The 23,170-nt window shown below is 45.7% G+C and overlaps 2 protein-coding genes across 2 annotated transcripts; one reads left to right on the top strand and one right to left on the bottom strand.

The window, feature by feature from the left end:
- The first annotated feature begins 664 nt into the window (after positions 1–664).
- Positions 665–10,719, top strand: ARL6IP5 (ADP ribosylation factor like GTPase 6 interacting protein 5). Its single transcript, XM_066558146.1, has 3 exons — positions 665–926; positions 8,441–8,658; positions 8,979–10,719. Exons 1-3 carry the CDS (start codon positions 751–753, stop codon positions 9,149–9,151), a joined length of 567 nt encoding a protein of 188 aa, XP_066414243.1. The 5' UTR covers positions 665–750; the 3' UTR covers positions 9,152–10,719.
- A 2,268-nt stretch (positions 10,720–12,987) lies between these two features.
- LMOD3 (leiomodin 3) lies at positions 12,988–22,581 on the bottom strand. Its single transcript, XM_066558309.1, has 4 exons — positions 22,560–22,581; positions 18,369–18,695; positions 15,181–16,572; positions 12,988–13,053 (listed from the first exon to the last, which is right to left on the bottom strand). Exons 2-4 carry the CDS (start codon positions 18,663–18,665, stop codon positions 13,027–13,029), a joined length of 1,716 nt encoding a protein of 571 aa, XP_066414406.1. The 5' UTR covers positions 18,666–18,695; positions 22,560–22,581; the 3' UTR covers positions 12,988–13,026.
- Between the last annotated feature and the right edge of the window lie 589 nt (positions 22,582–23,170).

Below are 23,170 nucleotides of genomic sequence, written 5' to 3'. Positions count from 1 at the left end.
GTCCTGTTGCCCATTTTAGGAGCTCTGTAAACAAGAGTCCGGTTTAGAAAAGAGATATTGTTTAATCTGCACAGGCGGAAGTTTCCACAAATCAAGCACCCCAAGGGGTAAAAAGTTCTATCGATTATCTAGTAAAATTTACATGAGCCCGCCTACATACTACATATTCTCCGCCCTCCTAATGCATATTCATTTAGGTGATGTAATCTGACGCACTGCCTTTAAGTTCTTTTTTTAATTAGGCAAATTCTATTGTAGAAATTATCAGAAGGCATCAGTTACTTTGCAAGAGGTGAGAAAATTCAGCGTGAAGACAGAAAATTCAGCTTGAAGACATCAACCCCACTAGCGGAGCCCCCCTGCCATGGGATACCCCGCAGTGCCCCCTTGGCTGGGGCTGGCACTTCTCGTGGTGCCCTCCCCACTCATCCCTTGTTTCACAGATGATGCCAAGTGGCTTCGCCACGTGAATGCCCAACGCGCATCACCACTCGCTGAAGGAACAATGAATTTACAGCGATTATTGACAGCAGCCCCTGTCAGCTGCCAGTCCTGGGCGGTGACACACGCCTGTCGCTTGCGCTGCTGCTCGTTCGCTCGCGGGTTCAGCAGCGCGGAGCGGCGGGGCCGGAGCGGAGCGGGGCCGCGGTCGGTGCCGGTGCCGCCCCGGTACCGCCGTCGCTGTCGGTGCCGGAGCCGCCCCGGGGCGGTGCCCGGCGCTCCCGAGCCTGCGCGGCGGCGGCGGCGGCCATGGAGGTGCAGGTGGCCCCGCTGCGGGCCTGGGACGATTTCTTCCCCGGCTCGGACCGCTTCGCCCTGCCCGACCTCAAGGACATCTCGAAATGGAACAACCGCGTGGTCAGCAACCTGCTCTACTACCAGACCAACTACCTGATGGTGGCCGCCGCGCTCGTCTCCATCGTGGGGTCAGTGCGCGGCCTCGCGGTGCGGCCGCAGGGCCGGGGCGGGCGGTGCGGTGGCCGCGGTCCCCGGTCCCCGGGCGGGGGCTCTGCGACCCGGCCCGGTGCCACGGGAAAGGGCCCGGGCGGGATGTGAGAGTACCGAGGCGGGGGAGCTGCCTTTTCCTTTCTCCTTTTCCCCTCTTTTCCCCTTACCCTCTTCCACTCCCCTTTCCCCTTCCCGCCCCTCCTTAAACCCCCGGTGTGGTTTAAAAATGTAGCGGCCTGGTTTACAGCCTCCCTCGGCGGGGGGACTCGGTGGCAGTGTGGTTTGTGGTGTGTTGGTGGGGTGTGCCCGGCCCGAAGGCTCCCTGTGTGTTATCTCCCTTTCCCACGGGCTTCTCCTCCAGCCGGTGCCCGAGGCGGGCGCTGCGGGCACCGCGCCCGGCGGAAGGCAGCGATGCTCGGGGTGCGGGATGTCGCTGCTCGCCGAGCCGCATCCTGCGCAGCGATCTGTGCTTCCTCCTGAACCTGCCCAGCGGGCTGCTCAGCCTGAGACACGCTCGGCTTTGAATTTAAAAAAATGCATCGATACATTCTTCTCTCTGTTACTGTTCTAAAGTAATGTTCAGGGCAAGCCGTTCTTATTTCTGATCTAGCTCACACAGAAAAACTTCGCTGTAAAATAAATAAGGTACTCCTTCATTTCGTTCTGGTGGGCAGGATTCAGACCTTGGAGGTAGGACCATCTGCTGTTGTGTCACACCCAGCGTTCTTAAAGGGAGTAAGGAAAGAACCTTATAATCACCTTCTGAATCAAAGGCTATGTGACTCTATTTCAGGTACTGCTCTAGGATCTTTGGTCAGAAAGCTCTTAAGCAAGACATGCAGCAGAAATGATGATTAAGCTTTTAATATGGAAACTGAAATACTCCACTCTTCTCAACGAGCAACGCACAAATGCTTAAATTGGAGAACTGCCCAGCCACCAGGCCAGAGTGGCTTTGGTTGAAGTACATCTTATCTCTTATGTTGCAGAGGCTTAAAGTGATTCCCCTAAATCAATTTTTTTTTTTTTTTTTTTTTTTTGCGGGGGGTAAGCACTCTGCATCCTGTTAGGGCTTCTGAAGCTGTTGACCCAGCGTCCAAGTTGATAAAGATTCTCTGGCTCACAAGGGACTTTGATCTGTGCTCAGTGGAAGGATAGGCTCAGAATCCTGCATTTTCTTCTTGATGCATATGACAGTTTTAGGTTTAGTATAGTGGCATAGGCCTTGTTCTTGTCTGTTTTGGTGGGGATATGTCACAGTAATCTTACAGACTACTAGGCTGGCAAAATGAGACTTCCATGGTCTTGCTGTTCTTCTGCCACTTTGGCTCTAGAGTTGTGTGTTCATTACCCTCATAAGCAGCACGATACTGTAGCCAGCTCTCAATGAACAGAGAAGTCACAGAGTCCCTGGAAAGCAGGGGGTCAGCTCTTCTGCTCAAGAAGGTGGGAAAAGGCTGTAAATAATTTTGGTATCTCCAAACAGGATATTTCCCTGTAAAACAGGGATGGCAGCAGCTTTTACTCACCCTCCTAAATTCCTGCTTTTGAACTCTGATTGCTTTTCTTCAGATGAGGGGAGATTTCTCTCCCACTCATTTCCTACTAATATGCTGAGGTGGGAGGTGGAGGAGGAAGAGAGCCACAGAAGATGGAAACTAATATCAGAACTGCAACTATAATATCTTAATATCAAATGATAATCCTCTGTGTTGAAAACTTATGGGTGAACAAGACCTGAAGTGGGATCTTTATCTCACATATTTTTTTTATTGCATGTCTTAAGAGTCTTTGGTATATGATGAACCTGATTCTTCTAACATAGAAGTAAAATTAGATGGGAGAATAATTCTAAAGGAAATGGGATAGTACCTCAATAGAGAAGAAGTATCAATTTCTTTTAATAAAAATACTTTTCAATTGGCCAGACTGTGGCTTTGGAAGAAAAGAAAAGAAAGTTCTCCTGATAAATTTAAACTGATGACTAAGTTGTCTTTCACTTCATTCTGTAATGGGCAGGAACCCCTGATAAATGATGAATCATGGCTTTTTAGGAACTCCAGGGCTGTGTCCAGGCCTAAGGGCAGGATTATTGGAACCACTAATAAAGTGGTTTTGATCTTGCTGTGATCAAAACTAAACTTAACCAATGACCAACTCTACCTGTTCATAAACTATCTAATTATATAGACAGACTTGAAATGCAAAGATGATATTTTCAGCTGTTGCAGTACTGTGGTTGTGCTGGACTGACACAGAAATTGTAGCCCACAGCTTTCTTGATACTGGAAATACTTTGTGCCACAGCTTTAGTTTACTGCCCCTCCTACAACAAAGCTGACCTCTCCAACCTTTTACCTTCTCTCCACAAGGTGTGGAATAACCTTACCATGAGCACAGTGGAATTGTAATGATCTTTTCTGCATTGTGTCCCTGCCCTTCTCCCTCCATTTGCCTTCTCCTGTAGCTTCTGTTACCTGTGAATTAAATTGTGCTTTGCAGTAATGCAACTTATTTTACTTTCAGCCTGCAGGAGTGGATAGAAAGTAATAAACCAGTAGACAAGAAACTAAAATTTGTGAATTAGTGCCACTCCACAAATACAGGCTGGTGGTAGCAGCCACACTCCCTCCCTGCAAATTCCTTTAAGAAGGATTCTGGACTTGTCTGCTTTTTCTTTTTTTCCCCTCTACAACTCTGTTGCAGTAGACTGCTGATAAAAAAACAAGCCCTTGACAAAATTCTGCCCTTTCTCCTAGTTATAGAAGAAGTGGACTCCCTGTTCTTACCCTGAGCTAGGGCCCTGCCATTGTGAGTCCCCTATGAATTTTTATTAAAGTCAGGGCCTTCAGTGCCTCCCACATCTTGCAACTTCCCTCAAACAGTCAGTTTAGTTAATAAGTGAAATTTGTCTGTTCTTCCACCTACTCCAACCAGGCCTCTCTTATCATGTAGTTCAAACTTAACTACTTTAAATTCATGTAATTTCATCTAGGCTTTTGTTGCCATGTACTTGCTAAAAATTAGCTTCAAAATCTGACAGTTTTAAAAAAGCATGCTGAATTTCGGAATGCTGCATCGGAGTGCTCATTCTGTCTTGGAATAATATTCTCCTTGCAGCCTGAGATTTGATGTCTCTTTCCTTTGCCATTTCTTCAAAACATCTCCTGTCCATCATATTTTTTTCCGTGTTTCTTCCCCAGATCACTGCCCTAGCTGATACACTTGTAGGGATTCCCTTTGCTAAAACAGAGGCTCCAGGGCAGCAAAACATTTAGTTTCTCTCATGCTTGATGAAAGGCTAAGAATGAGTGAGCAAAACACATCATTTTAAATCATGTTGCATAATAATATTGGTGCATAAGTTCATAAAGGTCTGGCAGTTCTGCAGGCAAGGAATCTGTCTCCTGTTCTCAAAGCCATGCAAGTGAGCAACAGTAGGTACAGAAGCATTGCTAAATCCATGGATGCTGAGGACTATTCCTCGAGACAATGTGCTATTTATAGTTTTGTGTGCTACCTGTAGTTACAGCTGCATAACCTCAGTGAAGCTCAAAGTATGGGGAGAGAGGAGGCAGAACTTCATCTTTCAAGTTATTTAAATTAATACAAATGAGCACATTTTAGTGCTCTGACCTGCCCACTGCTTGGGCCATAGTGGAGCAAAAAGCCTTCTAAGAAGGAATTTTCATGCTTATTTCAGCCTAACTGAGCTGCTGTAAATTAAAAAATGTTCTCAATGACTGCCAGTCTCCTACTCAGCGCCTTTGTTCAGACTTGCCTGGTCACATGTGAAAGAAACAGATGTGACAGCAACTGCTGAATAATCACCCCAAGACAGTCATCTAAAATGGAGATGATCTGAGGATGGAGCTATCTTGCTTTTGCTTTTTATGTGGCCTATCCTATTTCTGGGCTTGTGCTGCTGGAGGCTACTTGCCTTACACAAAGAATTTGCCTTGCCAAGCTGTTTTTTCCCTGTGCTACAGGTGTATGTCCTCCCCCTCTCCTGCTGTAAGGCTGTGCACAAGTGTGCAGGTATGAAACAACCTGACAAGAAGAGGGGATGTGATAACTCACTGAAAGCAGAGCTTTTTGTGGTTTCCTGCTCCTGTGTGAGAATTCTGACCTGTTTTGTGATGCATGTAGGGCAGTGCCTAGAGATATGAATCTAATTTTTAAAAAATGAAAGTATTTCATCTTCATCTCTTTCTGCTGGCCAGGGGTAGCTGCCAGTACTTCCCACACAAGTGCACCCCCAGCACATCCCTGCTCTCCTGAGGCTGCTTCTACCAGTACAAAGTGTTCTGTGGTCCTGCTTGACACAGGACAATGCCCCTGTCCCTGCAGCCATCCAGCATGTTTCTTCTCATGTGTTTGTTTTCCCTGTCTCCACTTTGTATCTAGGTGGATGCTGAAGGAAGCCTGCTGTCTGCAGGGCAGCAGGAAACTGAATCTGGGTGATGGCTTTTCCTGGTCACCTTGTCCCAGCTGTACTGGAGGTCACGGGGTTGTACCTTGTCACCACAGAAGACAAAGGAGATGATCCAGCTGGGGTGCTCTAGGCTGTTGGCACCCCCAAATGCTGTTAGTCCTGCCACACTCACTGCTTTCAGGGTCAGAGAAGTTAGTGGGTTTTATGTCCAGCCCTAAAAGAGTTTTTCTTCCCCTAAGTCCTCTGAGCAGTATAAACTCAAGTCACCTTACCCTTGCTGTGCTGATAGTTCTGTGCATTACATTTTTAGGTATTTGAGGTCTCATAAATCCCTGCTAAAGGGAATTATATTTAGAAAGTATCTTGTAACAACTTAATGGCTGGTCACTTACCTTTCCTCTGCATCTCTGAAAGACTTCCAGCCTCCTTGCCTGAGCACAAATTTGTCCTCTTGTGTTCTGACCTCTGTATAAATATGGCCAGTATCAGTGTTGGTGGTTCAACAGTAAGGTGACTTCTAGAGCTGTTACACAGCTCTCTTTTTCCCCAGTCTCTCTTGTTCTAAAATTACATATCCCTGTTTTTCCTTTTTCGTTTTTACCTATTGTGCTATTGAGAGCAGCGTGCCAACAGATCTGAGTGAAACTGGACAATGGAGTTCTGCCTTCCTTAATACTGCCATTGTTGTAGAAGAATTTTCTACATATGAATTTCTAGGATAATCTTAGATAGTGCTGTAAATTATGCTGTGGGTGAGTCAAGCAGTAAAGGGTGGCTCTGGCATATGACACCTTGTCCAGCAGTGTAATCACCAGTAGTGAAGTCTGTGGACACATGGCTGGTAGTGTGAATGCTGGTTTTCAGTGGCAACTGTGATCCCCATCTGTGTTCATGTGGCTCTGAATGCCTTCACTTGATACTTCTGTTCACTGTTCCCTTGTACACGTTGGAATGCAGCCCACTTCAGAAAACATGTGACTCAAATCATTCTCCTCAGAAAAGAGGGATCTTCTGAATGCATTCTCCCCTCACCCCTCCTCATGTCCCTTACAGCCAGGCAGTTACACAGAACCTGGGTAATACCAGAGAGAAATGGAGAGCAGAGAAGTCTTTGTCTCTTCTCATAAATATGGAGGAATGGTTCTTCACCACAAGTTTCTGAAGTTGTAATAAGAGTAACAGGAACTGTAGGGGTGATAAGGCTTTGAGAGTATTTTCCAGGCACATGGAAAGTGTAGAGTGGAGCTCTGTCTAGATCTTTGTTGCTTCCAGGATTCTCTTGTCCATGGGTTTTTAGCAACAACAAAAAAAAAAAAAAAAGATTGCTGTGAGTTGTGTAAGTTTGGCCATTTCTGCTCCAAGACAGCTGAGGTGTGGAGGTGAATCCTACTTTAAGAATCTCACATGTCCAGTGTTACATATATAACCCAGGCACCAGTGTGGTCCAGTCATGAGTCACCCTCCTCCTGCTACTAAGGAGCACAGATGAAACTGATTTCTTTCCAGAGCCATGCTGTTCACTTTTTCCAGCCTGGAAACTTTAGATTGACAATTCAGAGCTAAATATAATCTGGCTGGCTACAGGGAGTGACTCAAATGCAACAAGCAAGTCTGGCCTCTCACCACTTCCAAAAAGCCCGATTGGCTTTTCAGCATGAGTAGCAGAAGCAGGTGGGGAACTACTCTGAATTTTAATCTTTTTTTGTCCAGCTGTCCCATCCCCTGTTGGCACAACTGACTTGAAGAATCAAGAGCCAGTCCTTGCTGTGAAATAATTCTTGGGGGTTCTTCCTGCTCCAGGAAGAGGCTCCCTAGCACTGCAGGTAGAGTGTTGGCAGTACCAGCAGCAGGTTTCTTCTGCCTGGGCCGGATGTGAAGCACAGACCACAAACCATAACATCCTCCTTGGCAGTGGGGAGGAGTGGTGAGTCACTGGGCATGGCAGCTTTGGGGCAGCAGGGTGAGCTGCAAAGTCTGCAAGAGTAAACCTTGAGCATGTCTTGCTTTATTGGGCGCTGTCATGCTGCTGCCATAGCTGTAATAGCCCGGAGGCCTCAGCTGCTGTGTAATCAGATCAGTGCATGTCAAAGCCAGAAAATCAGAATGCACACGAATTCACATAACTTAATACTACTTAAGTGAAATACCATAGAGCCTGGACTCTGGGTGAGTACAGAAACAAGCCCAGCAAAGTCATTGCTGAACACTTGATTCTGAGCAAGCTCTAAATACCTGGGGATGTGGTTTGAGCAGGTGACGTTTCTGCCTTCGTCCTCTGCTGTTTACAGTCCAGAGCTGATCCACTCCATGGCTTGGTTGGCTTGGAAACTCTGATAACAATAACAACACAAACCTCAGCAGTCAGGCTCTTCTTCCTATAAGACCTTTATCACATCCTCCAGTTCCTTCTGACTCTCAGGCATGCTTGCTTGGGACTGGGCTTCCATCTGTTGTGCCAACAGTGGTGAGCTACTTTTGCGGGTTCATACAATTCTTTTGTTTGAAGGTAAACCAATGAGAAGGTTTATTCAGAAATGAGAAGTAGTGAAGTAACTTCCTTTACTCAGTGTTCTACCTTTCCCATTTTGCAAACCTAGAGAAGATAGCATGAAGAGCTAGTTCATCTGAAGGCCTAGCCTTGGTTTTGGTCCTGTGAAGGGAAAAGATCAGTCAGTGTTGTCTCCATCTGCTATCTGGATATGCTGACTCTGGGTGTGATATCAAATGAGTTGATTGCAGAGGTAGGAGGGGTCCTGGTGGGCAGTGCTTCAGTGATGACATGCTGCAGAAACTCATCATCCTGAGCTAAGCTCAGGAAGAGAACATAAAGACAAAGATTATCCAAATTCAACACCAAGGGTTTCTTCTTCAGTTGTACTTTTTACTTGATTTGGCTCCTGCTAAAGACCTTGGTGAAGATCTTCACAACAGCAACTTCCTTTTCAATGCCTTACCTCCCTGGTAACTATACCACTGAGCAGAGTGATCCTCTATGAACACACAAGTCATGAAGGTTCTGAGCCTGAACTCTTTGCTTGTTGTTCCTCTTCTCTCCAGGTTTCTGAGTCCCCTGAACATGCTCATTGGTGGCACTGTGGTGGTGCTGGTTTTCCTGGGCTTTGTGTGGATGTCACACAACAAGGATGTCCTCCGCAAGCTGAAGAAGCAGTACCCAACCACGTTTGTCCTGGCCATCATGTTGTCTAGCTACTTCCTGATCTCCTACCTGGGAGATGTCATGGTGTTCATGTTTGGGATCACGCTTCCTCTCCTCTGTAAGTGTTTGTTCTCTTCTCTGGGGGGCTGTGCAGGTGTGTGACCTGAGCTTTCTCAACCAAGTCTGCAGAGTCTAAGTTAGCTGTTAACTTTGCTATCTGTGTTTAAGTGGTCCCAAAGCAGAATCAGGGGAGGGGACAAAAAGCAGCACAAGCCATCTTTAATGTTATTATTAAATGGATACCTGTGGTTACTTCAGCAGTCATTGATACATCATCATCTTCCAGTGATGTCATGGTGCTGGGATGTGTCTTAAGTGCTGCAAGAACTATGCATTCCTTGGGCATTAGCAATTAATGAGGGTGTTTTTGTCATGCAGTGATGTTTGTCCATGCTTCCCTGAGGCTCAGGAACATACAGAACAAGCTGCAGAACAAGATGGAGGGGATAGGCTTGAAGAAGACCCCGATGGGCTTCATTCTGGATGCTCTAGAACAGCAAGAGGATAGTATCAACAAACTGGCTGACTACATATCTAAAGTGAAGGAGTAAGCAGCTGCAACGTGGCATTTTTGCCTGTTGCAGGAGTGTAGTTGCTATTTACTATTGTTCAAGCTTGCTTTATGTACAAAACAGGAAATGCATGTGGTACAGGTTAATAGTTGCAGGATACAGGTATTCCAAGGTCTTCAGGGCTCCTCTAAGAACATACAAACAGCAACTTTTTTTCTATTGTATAGCAAAATGTTCTGGTGTTTACACAAATATATACTAACTTAACCATGTTTGCTTGTCTCTTCTTCTGGGGGTAGAGGAGGAAGAGGTAGAAACCTATGGAATGCAGTCTCTCAAACTGTCTTGTAGCAAATTGGTCTATTAAAGCAACATCCCTTTCATCTCAGTTCTAAAATATTGCAGTTTAGCCAGCTCATGCTGGGTAGCACCTTTGAGGCTGGTGATGCTCAGATGAGCTGGAATGTATCACAAGCAGGTATCTCTTGCATCCTCCAAATCCCTCCCTTGGGTGCTCTGTATTACAGAGACCATGTTTCCAGCTTAACTGGCACGTGGTAAAACTGTGCAGTGCTTGTACCCAGTCTGGGTTCCTGTCCTCACCTCACAGCCCTCCTTTAGCAGCCCTGAAAACGTCTAAATAGCTGTAAGCATGAAGAATATACATGGCACTGCCTGCCAGTCCCAGTAACATTTACCTTCAAGCTCTCCAAAATCCTCATCCATAGAGCTGCTCCCCTCTGTAGGAGAGCCAGACTTCCCTGTGTACCAGCTAAACCCTGGCCAAGCATGGGAGAAAAAGATATAGGTTGGATGAGCTGGGTTTCTACCCCATGGATGTTTTTAAATACTGCTACTTTAGGACTTACCTGCTTTAGTCTGCACAAGCTGTTTGTAGATGGAGGTGTATGTGTGTTCTTGAGAGTGGGTCATCTTTTTCTTTCTTCTCACCCAGAATGCAAAGATACAGGTCAAACATGCATCTGTTGACTCTGTACTTCCAACACTCCTCAAAGGAATAAACTGGATTTCAGGTTTACAAGTAAAAGCAATAAATGTCAAGATAAAATTTTTGAAAACCCATTCAAATTCATGAAGATATTTGCCTGTTAAAACTCCTGATGTTGAAAGCAGTGTGGGGGATTCTTTTATATATATATACAATTTAACTGCCAGCTCTGATGGAATCATCTTGATAACAGGAGCTTACCAACGACAGGGGGGGAAAGTTGTCCAGGTGAGACTCCATTTCAAATATTGCATTTCTCTTTTCTAACCAAGTAATTAATTTAACAAAAAAAGCAAGGATCCTTGAAGTTGAAGCTTTTATGTAACTTGCCATGCTGTTTTCATAGTGAACTGTGTAGAACTCTGAACATGTCATTCCATTTAAGTGTTAAGGTGATCAGTATTTATCAAAAATGTCTGTATATTCCAGCTGAAGAGTCGATGGCCTGTTCCTCACTTGTAGCGCATGGTCTTTGTTTTCAAAAACTGTTTCCACACCTAAAGAACATAGTAGCCTATGACTTCATCATTACAGTAGCATTTTAAAAACTGCACAGTTATGAAGAAAAATAAATAAATTCTAATGGTTGGAAACTCGACCTTGTGCCTGTGTCTGTGGTTGGGGTGGTGGGAGATCTGCTGGCACCCTGTGGCTTGTGCCACAAGCCCATGCTGGGGTTGAAGCTTCTGGCTCTGACTGCTCTGTGTCAGCTTTGTTGAGGCCCAGGGAACCTCTGAGCTGAAATATTCCAGCCTTGCTCTTGCATCCTTAAAACAGCTGCTTTACGGAGGTGGAATACTTAGGGCATTTCTTCATGCAGCTTTGGTCTCTTACATAACTCAACTCTACTTAACTGGGATTTCAATTCCTGTTAATTACCTGAGAGGGATTTTTGCCTCTAGGATTACTGAGAGCTGTGCCTTGAGCAGCACCAGCTCTGCTGCAGTCAAGCTCATGGTGTGATGTCTGTGTGTGCCTCCCTCCTCCTGTGATCACTGAGAGGCTGCTGGGTGGGAGAAACATGGATCAGAGTTTCACAGGTCATGCTCTATCCACCCTGGAAATTCATGTTTGGCAGCTTCTGGGTGTAGCAGGAATTGGTGCCTGGCAGCTTCAACTGGAGATTGTAAAGCACTATATTATATATTCCTTTGTGCTTCCCTGTCCCAGCTGCTGCAGTCTGAGCTGCACCAGCCTGGCCTTGAAGCCAGTCTGGAGAGCAGTGTGCTCCAGCAGCTTTCCTGGGCACTTACTTGGTGCATTTGTCACTTGCTGCTGTGCTCTGTGCAAGGGCTTGGTTGGAAGTACCAAGCTTCTTCCTTTCCTGCTCTTCTCCTTTACAAAAAGAAATAGCTGCAATGAAAATTATTTTCTTTTTTTTAATCTTACTTCCATGTTATGTGATGCTTTAAAGCTACTTGCTCTCTCTTGGGCAATACAGAAACCAACTTACCCAAGTTTGGGGCATTACTTTTGCAAACAGAAGCAGAGCTTTACAAGTTTGGAAGGTGGAGATTGGAAAGAGACTGGGTGATAGGTACCATAAGGACAAGAACAAGTGAAAATTTGAACAAGTGACAGTAGAGACTACCTTGGACTCAAGAGGTCTTGGACATTGCTGATACTACAGGACTATTAAAATAAATGTGGGAAGGGGGAGCAGGGAGGGACTGGGATTTAGCTGCCAGGGCAAGGCTGCTAAGAGTTACCACTCAGAGGTGAACTCACCTGAAGGAAATCCTGCCAGGAGCTACAAAGCTGTGACTTTGGACCAAGCAGCCACAGGAAGGTACATTTTAGGACCTTCCTAAAGGAGGGTCCAAAAGGAGAGTTCTTTCCCTGTGTCATATAGCTTTAAAAAACAAAGAAAAAAGCCCCTAAAACAATTGGTTTCTTGTGGATGTATTTCACAAGAGTGTGACTTACCTGTAGCTGCTTTACAAGAAAGGCAGCAGAAGAACTTAATGTGATCATAAAGAGGGAGGAGAAAAAAAAAATCACAAAAATATTAAGGAAAAACTGAGTTGTGTATATACAGGTTTTACCCCTTCAAATCCAGCCCTGCCAGGATGTGACACACTGTTCACACATCATACTAGGAGGAATTAGGAGTTTCTTAAACCGCTGGAATAGGGGTGAGGCTCAGCCTCCTGCCACAAAAACAGTGTGGAGAGAGACCTAAAATGACATTTCAGTGCTCTCCAAGGTGGCTGCAATTAAGGATTGCAGTAAGACAGGTGAATCACAGGGAATGAACATCACAGTTCTCAAGCAGGTGCTGATTTACCTGCTGATCAGACCCACTAGACACTGTTCTGAAATAGAGGGAGCTTGGAAGGTGTTTGTTGTACCAGAGCAGTCGTTCTGTGAGTGCTTTGTTAGCAATGGAAGTGCTGCACACCTCTTACAGAGAGAGCTTTATTTCATTTCTGTTTCCTTAGCCTAAAAAATGAAGCTGTATACATAGAAACCAAATACATTTCTCATGGACAAGAGAGTAATAAAGTAGCATGTGTGTGAAAAGAAAGATAAGATAAAGCACAGCGTGTTCCTGCAGAATCTGGCAGCAGAAGGACAACGTGGAAGCAAAATAGTTTGCTGACAAACTAGAAAGACAAGGTTATTGATGCCTCTGAGAAAATACTCCCACAACAATCTGAAGCCTCACATCCACTTGGCAGACAGATGGCAGCAGGATTGTTTGATACCTGATGGAAACACTTAGCACTGACTTTTCCCATGCCAGCCGTTTTCAGCACACTTACACAAGTGTGTATCACAAGCTTTGTTCCCAAAGAGTTGAATACACCACCTGGGTTCTGCAGAAAACATCTGCTGAAACAGTTGTAAGCAAAACTTGAGTAGTCCTTATTCCAAGTTGTTTTCTTCAGGTCAGTCTGGTCTCTCACTCCAGCTGCTTTGGCAACGGCACCTGGACAAGGACGTGAAGTATTAGGAGGAGGAAATTTCTCAGCCTTATTTACCAGGCCAATTTAGTCTAATACAAACCCCCAGAAACTAAAATATAACAGCTGGGAATTCCAAGGAGCTCTGGTTGGGAGCTCTCTTTTGTTTGGAATGCCCCACTGGATGTTTGCAATACTTAAGGTCCAGGAAATCAGTCTGAAGGCCTTGAGTCCCACAGAGAGAACAAACACCCAACTCAGCTCAAGCAGCAAAACTCCATTTCAGAAATGAAGCTGAGCGAATTGAGGCAAAAAGGAGTTACCAAGATCATGGAGGATGGGCAGAATAACACCCTAATGCCCCAAATCCAAGCCAGGTGGTCTGATGACAGAGGCCAAAAAAGAGCCAACCCAAAAAATCCCCAAACAATCCACCAAAACAAACCACCCCAAGCCCCCAGAATGTGTCCATAGTTTCATTTTTCCATGGGCTGGGATAGCAATTGTTATCTGGCATGTTTAGGATGCACCATTAATTGATCTGTCTATCTTTAACCCCCCAGCTCTCATGGATAAAATCCTCCAGATCATTTTGGGGGAATGGCTGGGGTTCAGTATCACCCCTGGCATAGGGCAGCACCAAAGTTTCCCAACTATTGCTGTCCAAAACAAGGGCAGTGCCTGGCAGAGAACAAGTTCCATTGTCCTCCAGCCTCCTGAGAGCTGGGCAGGCAGCAGCTCCCACAGCCCTGGACCAACCTGCTGTCACCAGCACCATCTGTGAGCTGTCCACAAGCAGGTCTTGTTGTCTGGGATGTGGAACTAAAATGCAAACCCTATACTGGCCCAGAAAGGCCAAAAATGCCCTGGGGAGAGGCCTTGGCTGCAGCCAAGTTGGACTGGCCAGCAGAAACTCAGAACCTCAAACCTTGCCTACAGGACAGAATGTTTAGGGTAATCCTGGACCAGAATCTGAGGTCACTGCAGAACCTGCACCTGCCAAAATATCAGGACAAACTACTCTGTCTGGAATTACCGAGGAAATAATTATTTCTTTGTAGGTATAAATGAAAGAAAAATTAGGCCCACTATATTAAAATGTCAATATTGAAAGAAATTATAATTACAAAATACTACTTGTCTACTTTTAACTACAAGGGATTTTCTGTCCTCTTCCTCAAGCCTTGGCAACACAAACAGGCATCAAGCTACAAATACACCAGCCAGGTTTTAGTATGTCTTGAATCAATGCAAGGGAATATAACAGGCCAGGAGAGCAAGAGGTTAAATCTGGTGCCCAGCATTTTGAGAAGAAGCCTATGAATTTGGTACCCAAGTGAGACCATACCCAAGAGGCAGTTTTCAGTTTTGGAGTGGCATTCTAAAGTCAGGATGATCTTGAGCTCACTTGAGTTGACCAGTGAGCCAATTTTCAGTGGCAAAGTTTTACTTGAAAACAAATATAAAACCCCCTACAGTACCACTACTTTCTTCCCACAACCTTGTTCCATCTTCACTGCTGGTGGATCTAATTTCTTTTTTTCCTGTTACCACTAGAATTTTACAATTGATCTACATAAGGACAGACAGAAGAATGAGCAGCAAAGGACCACTAAAATAAAACACTCCTTGTTACTGGGTGAGGCAGGGCTGCAGAGTGTGAGTCCAGGCTGGATTTCAGAGTGTGCCAAGTGCTCTCTTGTGTAAAGTGAGAGCTAAGGAAAAACACAGATATTGAACAGAGAAACATGGGGTTTATGAGGGACTGATGTAAAAACATAATACCTGTTGTACTCCTGAAACAAACAATAGCATGGGCCTGTCATAACTAATACACTGTTAGGAGCATAGAAAGGTAAAGTTTCTGTGGGTTTGTTCACCTCCTGAGTGAATTTCCTTTCTTTTACCCTGTGGATGCAGCCGGGGATGCACAAGGCTGCAGCCTTGGTGTGAGTTCCCTGTGCAAGCCGTACCTCAGTGCTGCTGGAAAACAACCACCCGCACACCAGGAGTGGCAGCCTGACACAAAAGGGTGACAATGCCACGTGCAGGTGCATTTGCCAGCCCTGCCAAAGCTCAGCATTTCCAGCCAGGGCTCAGAGCACAGCAGGTGAGTGCCATTCCCCCCCTCAGAGGCAGCACTCTGCACTTACCGGCCTGAGATAGGCGACGTTGCTCTGGCGGATGTCGTTGAGGAGCTGATCTCTCGGGGTTATTTCCACCAGGGGAGGGGGTCTTCTCCTGGGAACTGGTTTAAGTGTTTTGATGACGTCTTTGAGGTTGGTTTTCTCAGCAGGCTCCACGTACTCTGGCACGGGGGGTTTGCGCTGAATTTTTTTCAGCTTGACCACTTTGAAGTTGATGGGTTTCTCCCTGCACGGCTGCTCGGGTGCTGGTGGCCTCGTGTTCTCCTGCCTTTTGCTCAGTGACACAGCTGCAGGGACAGGGGGTTTGGGGGCTTGTGGAGGCTCCTGCATCCTCAGCTGGGACAGCGGTACCCCCAGCATTTCCCACATCCCAGGAGGCAACCCAAGTCCATTCTCCAACATCGCTATCAACTCTTTCTGCTCCTTCATCTGCTGCTGCCTTTGCCCTTCTTGCCTCTTTTGCCTCTGCTTGTCCAGGTTCCTGCTGAGCAGATTGGTCACCACCATCCTGGGCCCCGGCAGCTCGAAGTGATAGCCCATTTTGAGGAGGGTGTTGTTGGCTTTCAGCAGCCTGGCAATCTCCATCTCCGCCTGGTGGCCCAGCAGGCCGCGCTGGTTGTGGAAGCGGAGCTCCGTCAGCGTCTCGTTGTACTGCAGGCAGCGCATGATGGCCACGATGCCTTTGCCAGAGATGAAGTTGGAATCAATATTCAGGGTGGTGATGCTCCTGTTCTCCCTCAGCATGTTGGCCAGCGCGAACGCCACGTTGTCGTCAGCCCCCACGTTGGCCAGGCTGAACGTTTTTATGTTCTTGTTCTTTTTCATGGCATTGACAAAATCGATCAGCATTTCCTTGGGGACGTTTTCTATGTTGTTCAGGTTGAGCTCCTTCACGTCCGGGTTGTTTTTTCGGACTTTCTCCAAACTGTCTTCTAAATTGGTTTGATTTCCTGAGGGCCTGGCACTTATCTTCATGAAGCTGGTATCCAGCGCTAACTTCTGGGGGATGTTCAATTTTGATATTTTCTTTTCATTTTCCTTAGGCTTTTCTTTGATTTCTCCTGGTTCTGTACCTGACTTCTGACTTATCTGGTTGATGTGACTGTTCTCATTGGTGTAATTCTTCTTTGTTTCCAATTCAGTCTCAATTTCTTCTTCTTCTTCTTCCTCGTCATCATCTTCCTCTTCCTCTTCCTCCTCTGCTTCTTCTTTCTCATCCTCCTCCACCACTCTCTCCTTATCACTTCTATCTGTCTTTGTGTCCCCAGGTTGTGTTCTTGACTCAGACACGTGCTCATTTTGGTAATGTCTCTCTTTTCCCTCTGGTCCTGGCATTCTCCCTCCAGCCACCTCGCCACTGCTGCCGGCCTCTCCTTCCATCTCCTCCGCAGCACTTCTCTGAGGAAGACAAAACCTCACAGCTGAAATAGTTGCAAGACATCTTTGCTACAATAACTTTCTGCTCAAATAAACACGTAGCAGCTGGATTTAGATTCCTCATTGCCCCTACAATAGAGAATAATCCTTAAAAGTGTCACTGCTGTAAATTCAGGCTGTACCAGCTTGCTTGGGAACACAGGAACAACTTGTTCCAAAGAGGCTGCAAACCAGTTTCTCATCTTTGCCTACTAAATTAAGTCCTAACAATTAAATCCTGAACATATTTAATGATATGTTAAGATGGTCTTTGAACCCTTCTGGGGGTTAAGAGTTTCTGATCCAAAGTCTCTTTCTGGATTTAGTGTAATTTTTATAATTTCTTTGACAAGAAAGTTTCCTTTGTATGCCACAAAGCACTGGACATCAGGGTGACCCCCTGATGGTTTGCTCAGCCCAAGGAGGAGTGAAGAGGGCAATTGTGACCGCTGTGGAATCATCCAGCACAAGGGACAACAGGGCCACCTGCTCTGGCAGTCCCAGAGCATCACACCTAAGGCAGCACCTCACTGAAGATAAAATAGTAGCTCAGTTTGGAGGCCAGAGATAAGAAACCAGCCCCTGCACAAAGCAGTTGCAGGGCAATGAGGCTTCTACCATTCAAATAAATTAGTTGCAAACATCTACCAATTCCAGAGACACTCCTTGCTTAGATTTTTCTTTGTCAAGCATCTTTTTGCAAGCTGTTCCTCCATCAGAGAGAAATGCTAACAAAGCACTAATAAAATCAAGCTATTTCCCTGAGATTTGCTTTCTTCAGGCAGGACAGTGCCATGGCTGCACCCAAAGTCAGACAAAATGGTCCCAGACACTTCTGCCCTTGAGGCTGTGGTGGTGAATGGGTTTGGGATGGGGATTGATGGACCAGCTGTGAATGCAGCAGCCAGCTCCACGCCCAGGTTTCAGATTTAACCTCTGAAGTGTTACAAAATTGTTTCTTTGAGCACAAGAGTGCAGGAGAAAAAATCCCACAGATTTCCCCTGGTCTCCAAAGGCAGCCCATGCCCTGGGAAGTCCGGGATGTGCCACACTGGTGTGTATTAGCAAACCACTGATATTTAAAACAAAAGTAAAATAAATCAGTTACCTCAAATTCACTTCCAGTGAACTTCACATTCAAGTATGGATGTGTTTCATCTGGCCAAGTTTCAATTCTATTAACCTATTTTTAAGTGTAGCCCTCATCCTGAAAGATATCTAAGTATGACCTTAACTTTAGTTCAAAGTCATGGGGATAGTCAAATAAATTTAAGCATTGTATTGAGTATGGTTGAACTAGTTCAAGAGTTTGCATGCTTGGTTGTTAATGTTTCACCTTGTTAAAATACAGTGGTTTGGGGTTTTTCTCCAGCATGTCATTAAATTCTGTCAATTAATAATTTAATTTGTATGATTAATATAATCTTCCATGGAAAAGCAACATGGTGTTCTTCCATATGCAAAATCAAACTAATTAGAGTTACATCCTCCAAAACTGATCTTGTGACAGTTTCTCAGTGATTTGCTTCACTCAAATCAGAATTAGGAATTTTTTTCTATTAAAAAGCTTAAGTAAATATTTGGGAAAAGCAATTAAAAAATTACTAACTCTGACATCAGTCCAAGCTGGATTCTATCACTGACGAGGCTTTTAGGATTAATCTACATTTGTTTGTACTCTACCTTACGTAAGAAGCAGAGGCAGGTTAAGGTATTAAAGCTACAAAACAGATCCCGCTGCTGATGCATAATAAATATTTGTGATTTTTGCTTGTTACCTCAGAGGGCAAGAGGGTGACAGGAACTCTCTCATCCTCGAGCATGCGTCTGGATGCCTTCTGCCAGTACAGGTAGTCAACCAGGGACCTGTGGTCGAAGCTGCCCGTGGGGGGTTTCTCTGTCTGATCCCTCTGTATCATTCCAGTTGGGATTTCAGGGTCTGGGGCCATGACTTCCATCTCACTCTGCAGCTCCTTCAGCTCCTCAGGGGACAGGTTAGCCAGGATTTCATCTTCATCAATGTCCTCAGGACACACGTCCTCATCGGAGTTTTGGCCAAGTTCAGACATGTTCATTCTCCTCTCCTTCCTCTAACACTTTTAAACCTAAAGAGAAAGATAAATTTCAAAGGATTTTCTTTTTTTCCCTCCTCACTAGCAATAGCTGCTCTGGTTAAAACGACCAGTTCATGTTTTGGTCCTGAGCTGTGGCAGCTCCTGGGCTCAGTGTGGGGCACAGCCCGTGCAGCTAAGTCTATATTAAGCTGCACTTGGCTGGATAAAGAGAATTTATGGCGATGCTCCATTTTCAGCAACCTGTCAGCTGTGCAAACCCTTCTGACATTTCAGTGCAGCTGGTGTGTCCCCCACTGAGGGAGGCAGAAGACAGACATGTTCCAGAGGATTCCTGGGACTCTGCACCGCTCAGGGTGGAATCACCAGAGCGGGATGAAGGCACATCAGAGGCACCTGTGAGATGTGCAGGTGAAATCTGGCCCCTGGAAAGAATCAGAAAAGTCTCTGTGTCCATAACATCTCAAATCTATCTCAAAAGGACCAGAGACCACAGGCCCAGCACTGCCTTAGGCCAGGTCTAAGCCCTGGCTGACTGTCACAGGGGGTTTGGTATGAGTGCAGCCACCCTCTGTTGGTGACTTCTCCCAAACCTCACATCCTGGCCTGGGGAAAGTCCTCCAAGGTGAAAAAAGGAGGGTAGAGCTGGTACAGCGTGCCCCTTGTGCCTGGGGACAGAGGTCCATGCAAGGACAGGCACCAGCCCCTTGAAGCAGGCTGAGTGCTCCCAGGGAAGCATTTCCCATGGCACATCCCTGCTCCCACCCAGGGGCAATGCCACTGCCTGCTTCTTGACTGGCCTGGCCCTGTCATGAACATCATTTGCACCATCAACTCTTCTTGGCTGACGGTTCATCTCCAGATCACCCTTCTCCTACTTTTTACCATTTTTTTTTTCAGAATTAATAAACAACTACAAAGATTTTCTTTGTTATATTTGTAGACCTGACGTAACTCCCCAAACTCCTCTTTTTGTAAGGTGTCCATTTCATCCAAGTGCCTCCTTCTTTCTTCAGAATATTTTAGAGGCTGCTAAATTCACACAGCAAACCAGCAGCATCACCATGTGCACGGTTTCTTTGTAACAGTAGAGTAGCAAGCCTGGCTAATTTTGCTACTCACAGTTTGGGCTGTTCATTGGATTAGGAAGATTTCCTCTCATAATTTCAAATTTTCTTTGCAGGGGTATCAAATCAAATCCTCACCTCGCAAATGCAGCTTCCATAGGAGCAAAACCATGGGGGAGAGGCTCTGAAACCATGCCCTGCCAATTTTTAAACCATATTTCTCATCACAGTCTCAGCCATGCTCTGCTGGAGTCTGCCAGCAGCAAAATAGGCTCTGCATGATGATGGTGTCTCTTTGCTGTGTTTTGTAACATGAAACATGGAGCTCTAAGCCCTGTTAACCTCTATTAAAAGTCCATTATCCAAAGGTCCTCATTTGATTCATGCTGTTACACAGCAGGGAAGAGGGCAAAAATTTAGGAACAGCATAAGTAGCAAAGGAAAAGATAATAAATGTTTGTCATTTAAACAAGCCAAGAATGCAATGGCTCCTTTTGCCCCTTTGGTATTTCAGGGATGTCCTTATCCTTGTTTTATATCATGCAGTGGCAAGCACAACAACAGACCCACACATCAATCTATCTGCTCCAGCAGCTCTTACCCCCCGTGATTGCTGCCCATAATAGAACCCATAAATGGTTTCCTGATGTTCTCAAATAAATCAGTGCTCCTCAGTAGCCAGTATGCTGCTCTCCCAAACCATGCAGTTTGGGCCCCAGAGGCTGTCTGTTCAGTGCTTGCTTCTCACTTGCTAATTTCTTGCCTGTAAATAAAGCCCCATGCCACCTTCTTGGGTTTCCATGATCTTCAGCCAGGCCATCTTGGGCCATGGTCTTGTCAGATCATCTAAGTTAAGCAGGGTCAAACCCATGAAGTCCTCTTGAGAAGGAAAACAGGGGTACTGAGAACACTATCAGGTGTTTGAAAACCACTTTTTCTCTTTAACAGAAATATATCACTTGTCACTACCACCATTAGGAAACTCTAGACTGGGAATGATGCCTTCCCCATCAGATGCAGAGCAAGGGGCTGCCTGGTGACACCTCTCCTGGTGACTTGGGTGCTAATCCCACAGATTTCCAAGGTGGGTATCATATTTTGCCTACCTTAGGTCTCTCCTCCATAAATTATTTTTCCAGGATGTACTTCCTTTCCTAACACACTGCTTAGTGTTTTGGTGTTCTGGTAACAGCACATTAGAGCAACAAACAACACCCTGGAAGTGAGGACATGTTCACAGTGGGTCTAAAACACTTTTCCAAATCTAAACTCCCATCTTCTTCCCAAAAACATTTGTTGGTGCTCCCGTCAGAGCTTTCCAAAATAATCACACATTTCTCAACCTTCATTAAGACAGGAAAGCCACTTCCACTGGTGACACTTGCTCTTTCCACACCAATTTGACCCTTGTTCAGGAATCCCTGGGCTAACAAGCTGCTGCGCTGCTACCAGAGGCAAGAGCTGTGCTATGCCAGAGCTGCACTCAAAGCCCCAGCAGAAGACCAGAGAAGGAAAACAGGGGTACTGAGAACTCTATTGGGTGTTTGAAAACCTCTTGTGATTGTGCAGCAATCACAGAGCAACTCCTACAGGTAGGAGCAGCTCAAAACTCACAGGAAGCAGGTACCCAACAAGCATTAACCAAAAGCACTTCAAGAGCACACTGACAGAGGAAGAGGTCTGCCCTTGGTAAGGAACCATTCAGACTCACTGCTCACTGTTTGTAAGGCAGGCACTCACATATGGGTGAACTCTGGAATAAAACCAGGAGCCTCTCCTGCAGGATTGCTTCACCTCATTGATTTTTTTTCTCATTTACACATTCTCTTCAAAAATTCCAACCTATCCCTCGTGAAAGCCAAAAGGTTGACAAGGTCTTCACTTGAATATCAGCAAGGCCTGACTGCTGTGTCACCACTTGACAGGAGGCAGCCCATGTTTCAATCCCATGTTTCAAGTGCCTAAAACTGTTCTATTTTTAAGGTAATTGATGCTTGCCACATGCTGTGGCCAAATATTGGAGAGCAATTTCTATAATGTTGGCTTTCATTTTTTTGGTTTATAAATCCCCCCACACATAAATCCCCCCTCTATTACCAATCCATGGCATTTCCAAGTGCCACTGGAAGGAGTCAGGGAATGTGCCCATGTAACACAACCTTGCATTACTTTTAAGAAACTCTTAGGCTGATGGGAGAGTCTAAAATTGACAATCAGTAGCATACAGCAAGCATGTCCAGCAATGCAGTGTAACCCAATACAGGGATTATAAAGGGTCAGATGATGGGATCTGAACAATAACAACCACTGAGAAATGGGAGCAGTCATACAGAGACACCCTGTGGGAAAAACACCAAGGGGAAAAAAAATCACCCACCACACCTCCAAACTCTTCCAGATATAAATATATCAGATTAAGTTTGTTGCTTAAATAGAGTAAGGACGCCTGACTTTGGAAGTATTTTGCCCAAGTTGCTTGACAGGGAGCTGCAAAGCCAAACCCTGTGAGAAGCAGCAGGCACAGCAGGCTGGGTCAGGGCAGGAGGGAGCAGAGGGATGGGGATATGAGCCCTCCACTGCTGCCCCAGCTCAACCAACCACATTTCACTGTGCTGAGATCTCTCATCGTCTCCCATGATCTCTCCCATCATCGCTGTGTTGATGTCTTGCAATTTCCTCTGCCTCTAGAGAAACACACAGAGCTGCATCTCCTGTTTCAGTGGGACCTGGATGCTTCTAATTTGCCCCCCCCCCCCAAAAAAAAAGAGCTTGGTGATTTATTTATTTATTTGTTTCCATTTTTAGAGAAATCTGAGAGCAGCTACAGTACCTGTGCAGTAGGAAACGACCTCTGTCATCATCCACCTTCTTGATTGCAGGGAAAAGAAAACATTAACAAGTCTTGGGAGAAAAGGGGAGCAGGGAGAAGACTTTGGTCCTGACAGAAATCAAGGACAGAACATTTCAGCCTGGGGCAGGGCACCGACCACCCACAGTGGCCTGTCCAAAGCAATCCTGTAGGGAAATGCATTGGCAAGTCAGATGTGTATGCCTAGGTTTGTATTAAAAAGGGTTAAATAATCAGCAAATGGATTTCTAAATCATTTCAACTGTTTAAAGCCATTAAAAATATCAAAACCCCCATGATTTTGGGGTAGGAGCCAGCCCCACATATGAATGTTGACACTGAGATTTTGCTGGTGGGGGTCTGGAGATGACACAAAAGGCAACTGGGGTTGCTCCTGGGCTGCTCCTGGGCTGATCCAGGACAAACCTTTGCCGCATTCAGAGCCAAAATCTGTTCCAAATCTGACTCCCAAAGAGTGACTTTCTGGGCTTGCTTGCCACTGAACAGCACCACACCTCCCCTGCAATCTCCCAGCATTTTTTTACTGACCACACTCTGAAGAGGCTGGAGCAGCACCTCCAGCTCAGCCAAGG

Source organism: Molothrus aeneus, chromosome 12 (assembly GCF_037042795.1).
Source record: "Molothrus aeneus isolate 106 chromosome 12, BPBGC_Maene_1.0, whole genome shotgun sequence".
Lineage (NCBI taxonomy): Eukaryota > Metazoa > Chordata > Aves > Passeriformes > Icteridae > Molothrus > Molothrus aeneus.
Note: the sequence above shows the minus strand (reverse complement) of the source record. Positions and strands in the feature narration are given on the sequence as shown.

Coding starts and splice junctions, on each gene's coding strand:
- ARL6IP5 (XM_066558146.1), top strand. CDS start 751: ATGGAGGTGCAGGTGGCCCCGCTGCGGGCCTGGGACGATTTCTTCCCC. Junction 927..8,440: donor GCGCTCGTCTCCATCGTGGG/GTCAGTGCGCGG, acceptor TCTTCTCTCCAG/GTTTCTGAGTCCCCTGAACA. Junction 8,659..8,978: donor GATCACGCTTCCTCTCCTCT/GTAAGTGTTTGT, acceptor TTTGTCATGCAG/TGATGTTTGTCCATGCTTCC.
- LMOD3 (XM_066558309.1), bottom strand. CDS start 18,665: ATGAACATGTCTGAACTTGGCCAAAACTCCGATGAGGACGTGTGTCCT. Junction 16,573..18,368: donor TCACCCTCTTGCCCTCTGAG/GTAACAAGCAAA, acceptor TGTCTTCCTCAG/AGAAGTGCTGCGGAGGAGAT. Junction 13,054..15,180: donor ACGTCGCCTATCTCAGGCCG/GTAAGTGCAGAG, acceptor GTCCTTGTCCAG/GTGCCGTTGCCAAAGCAGCT.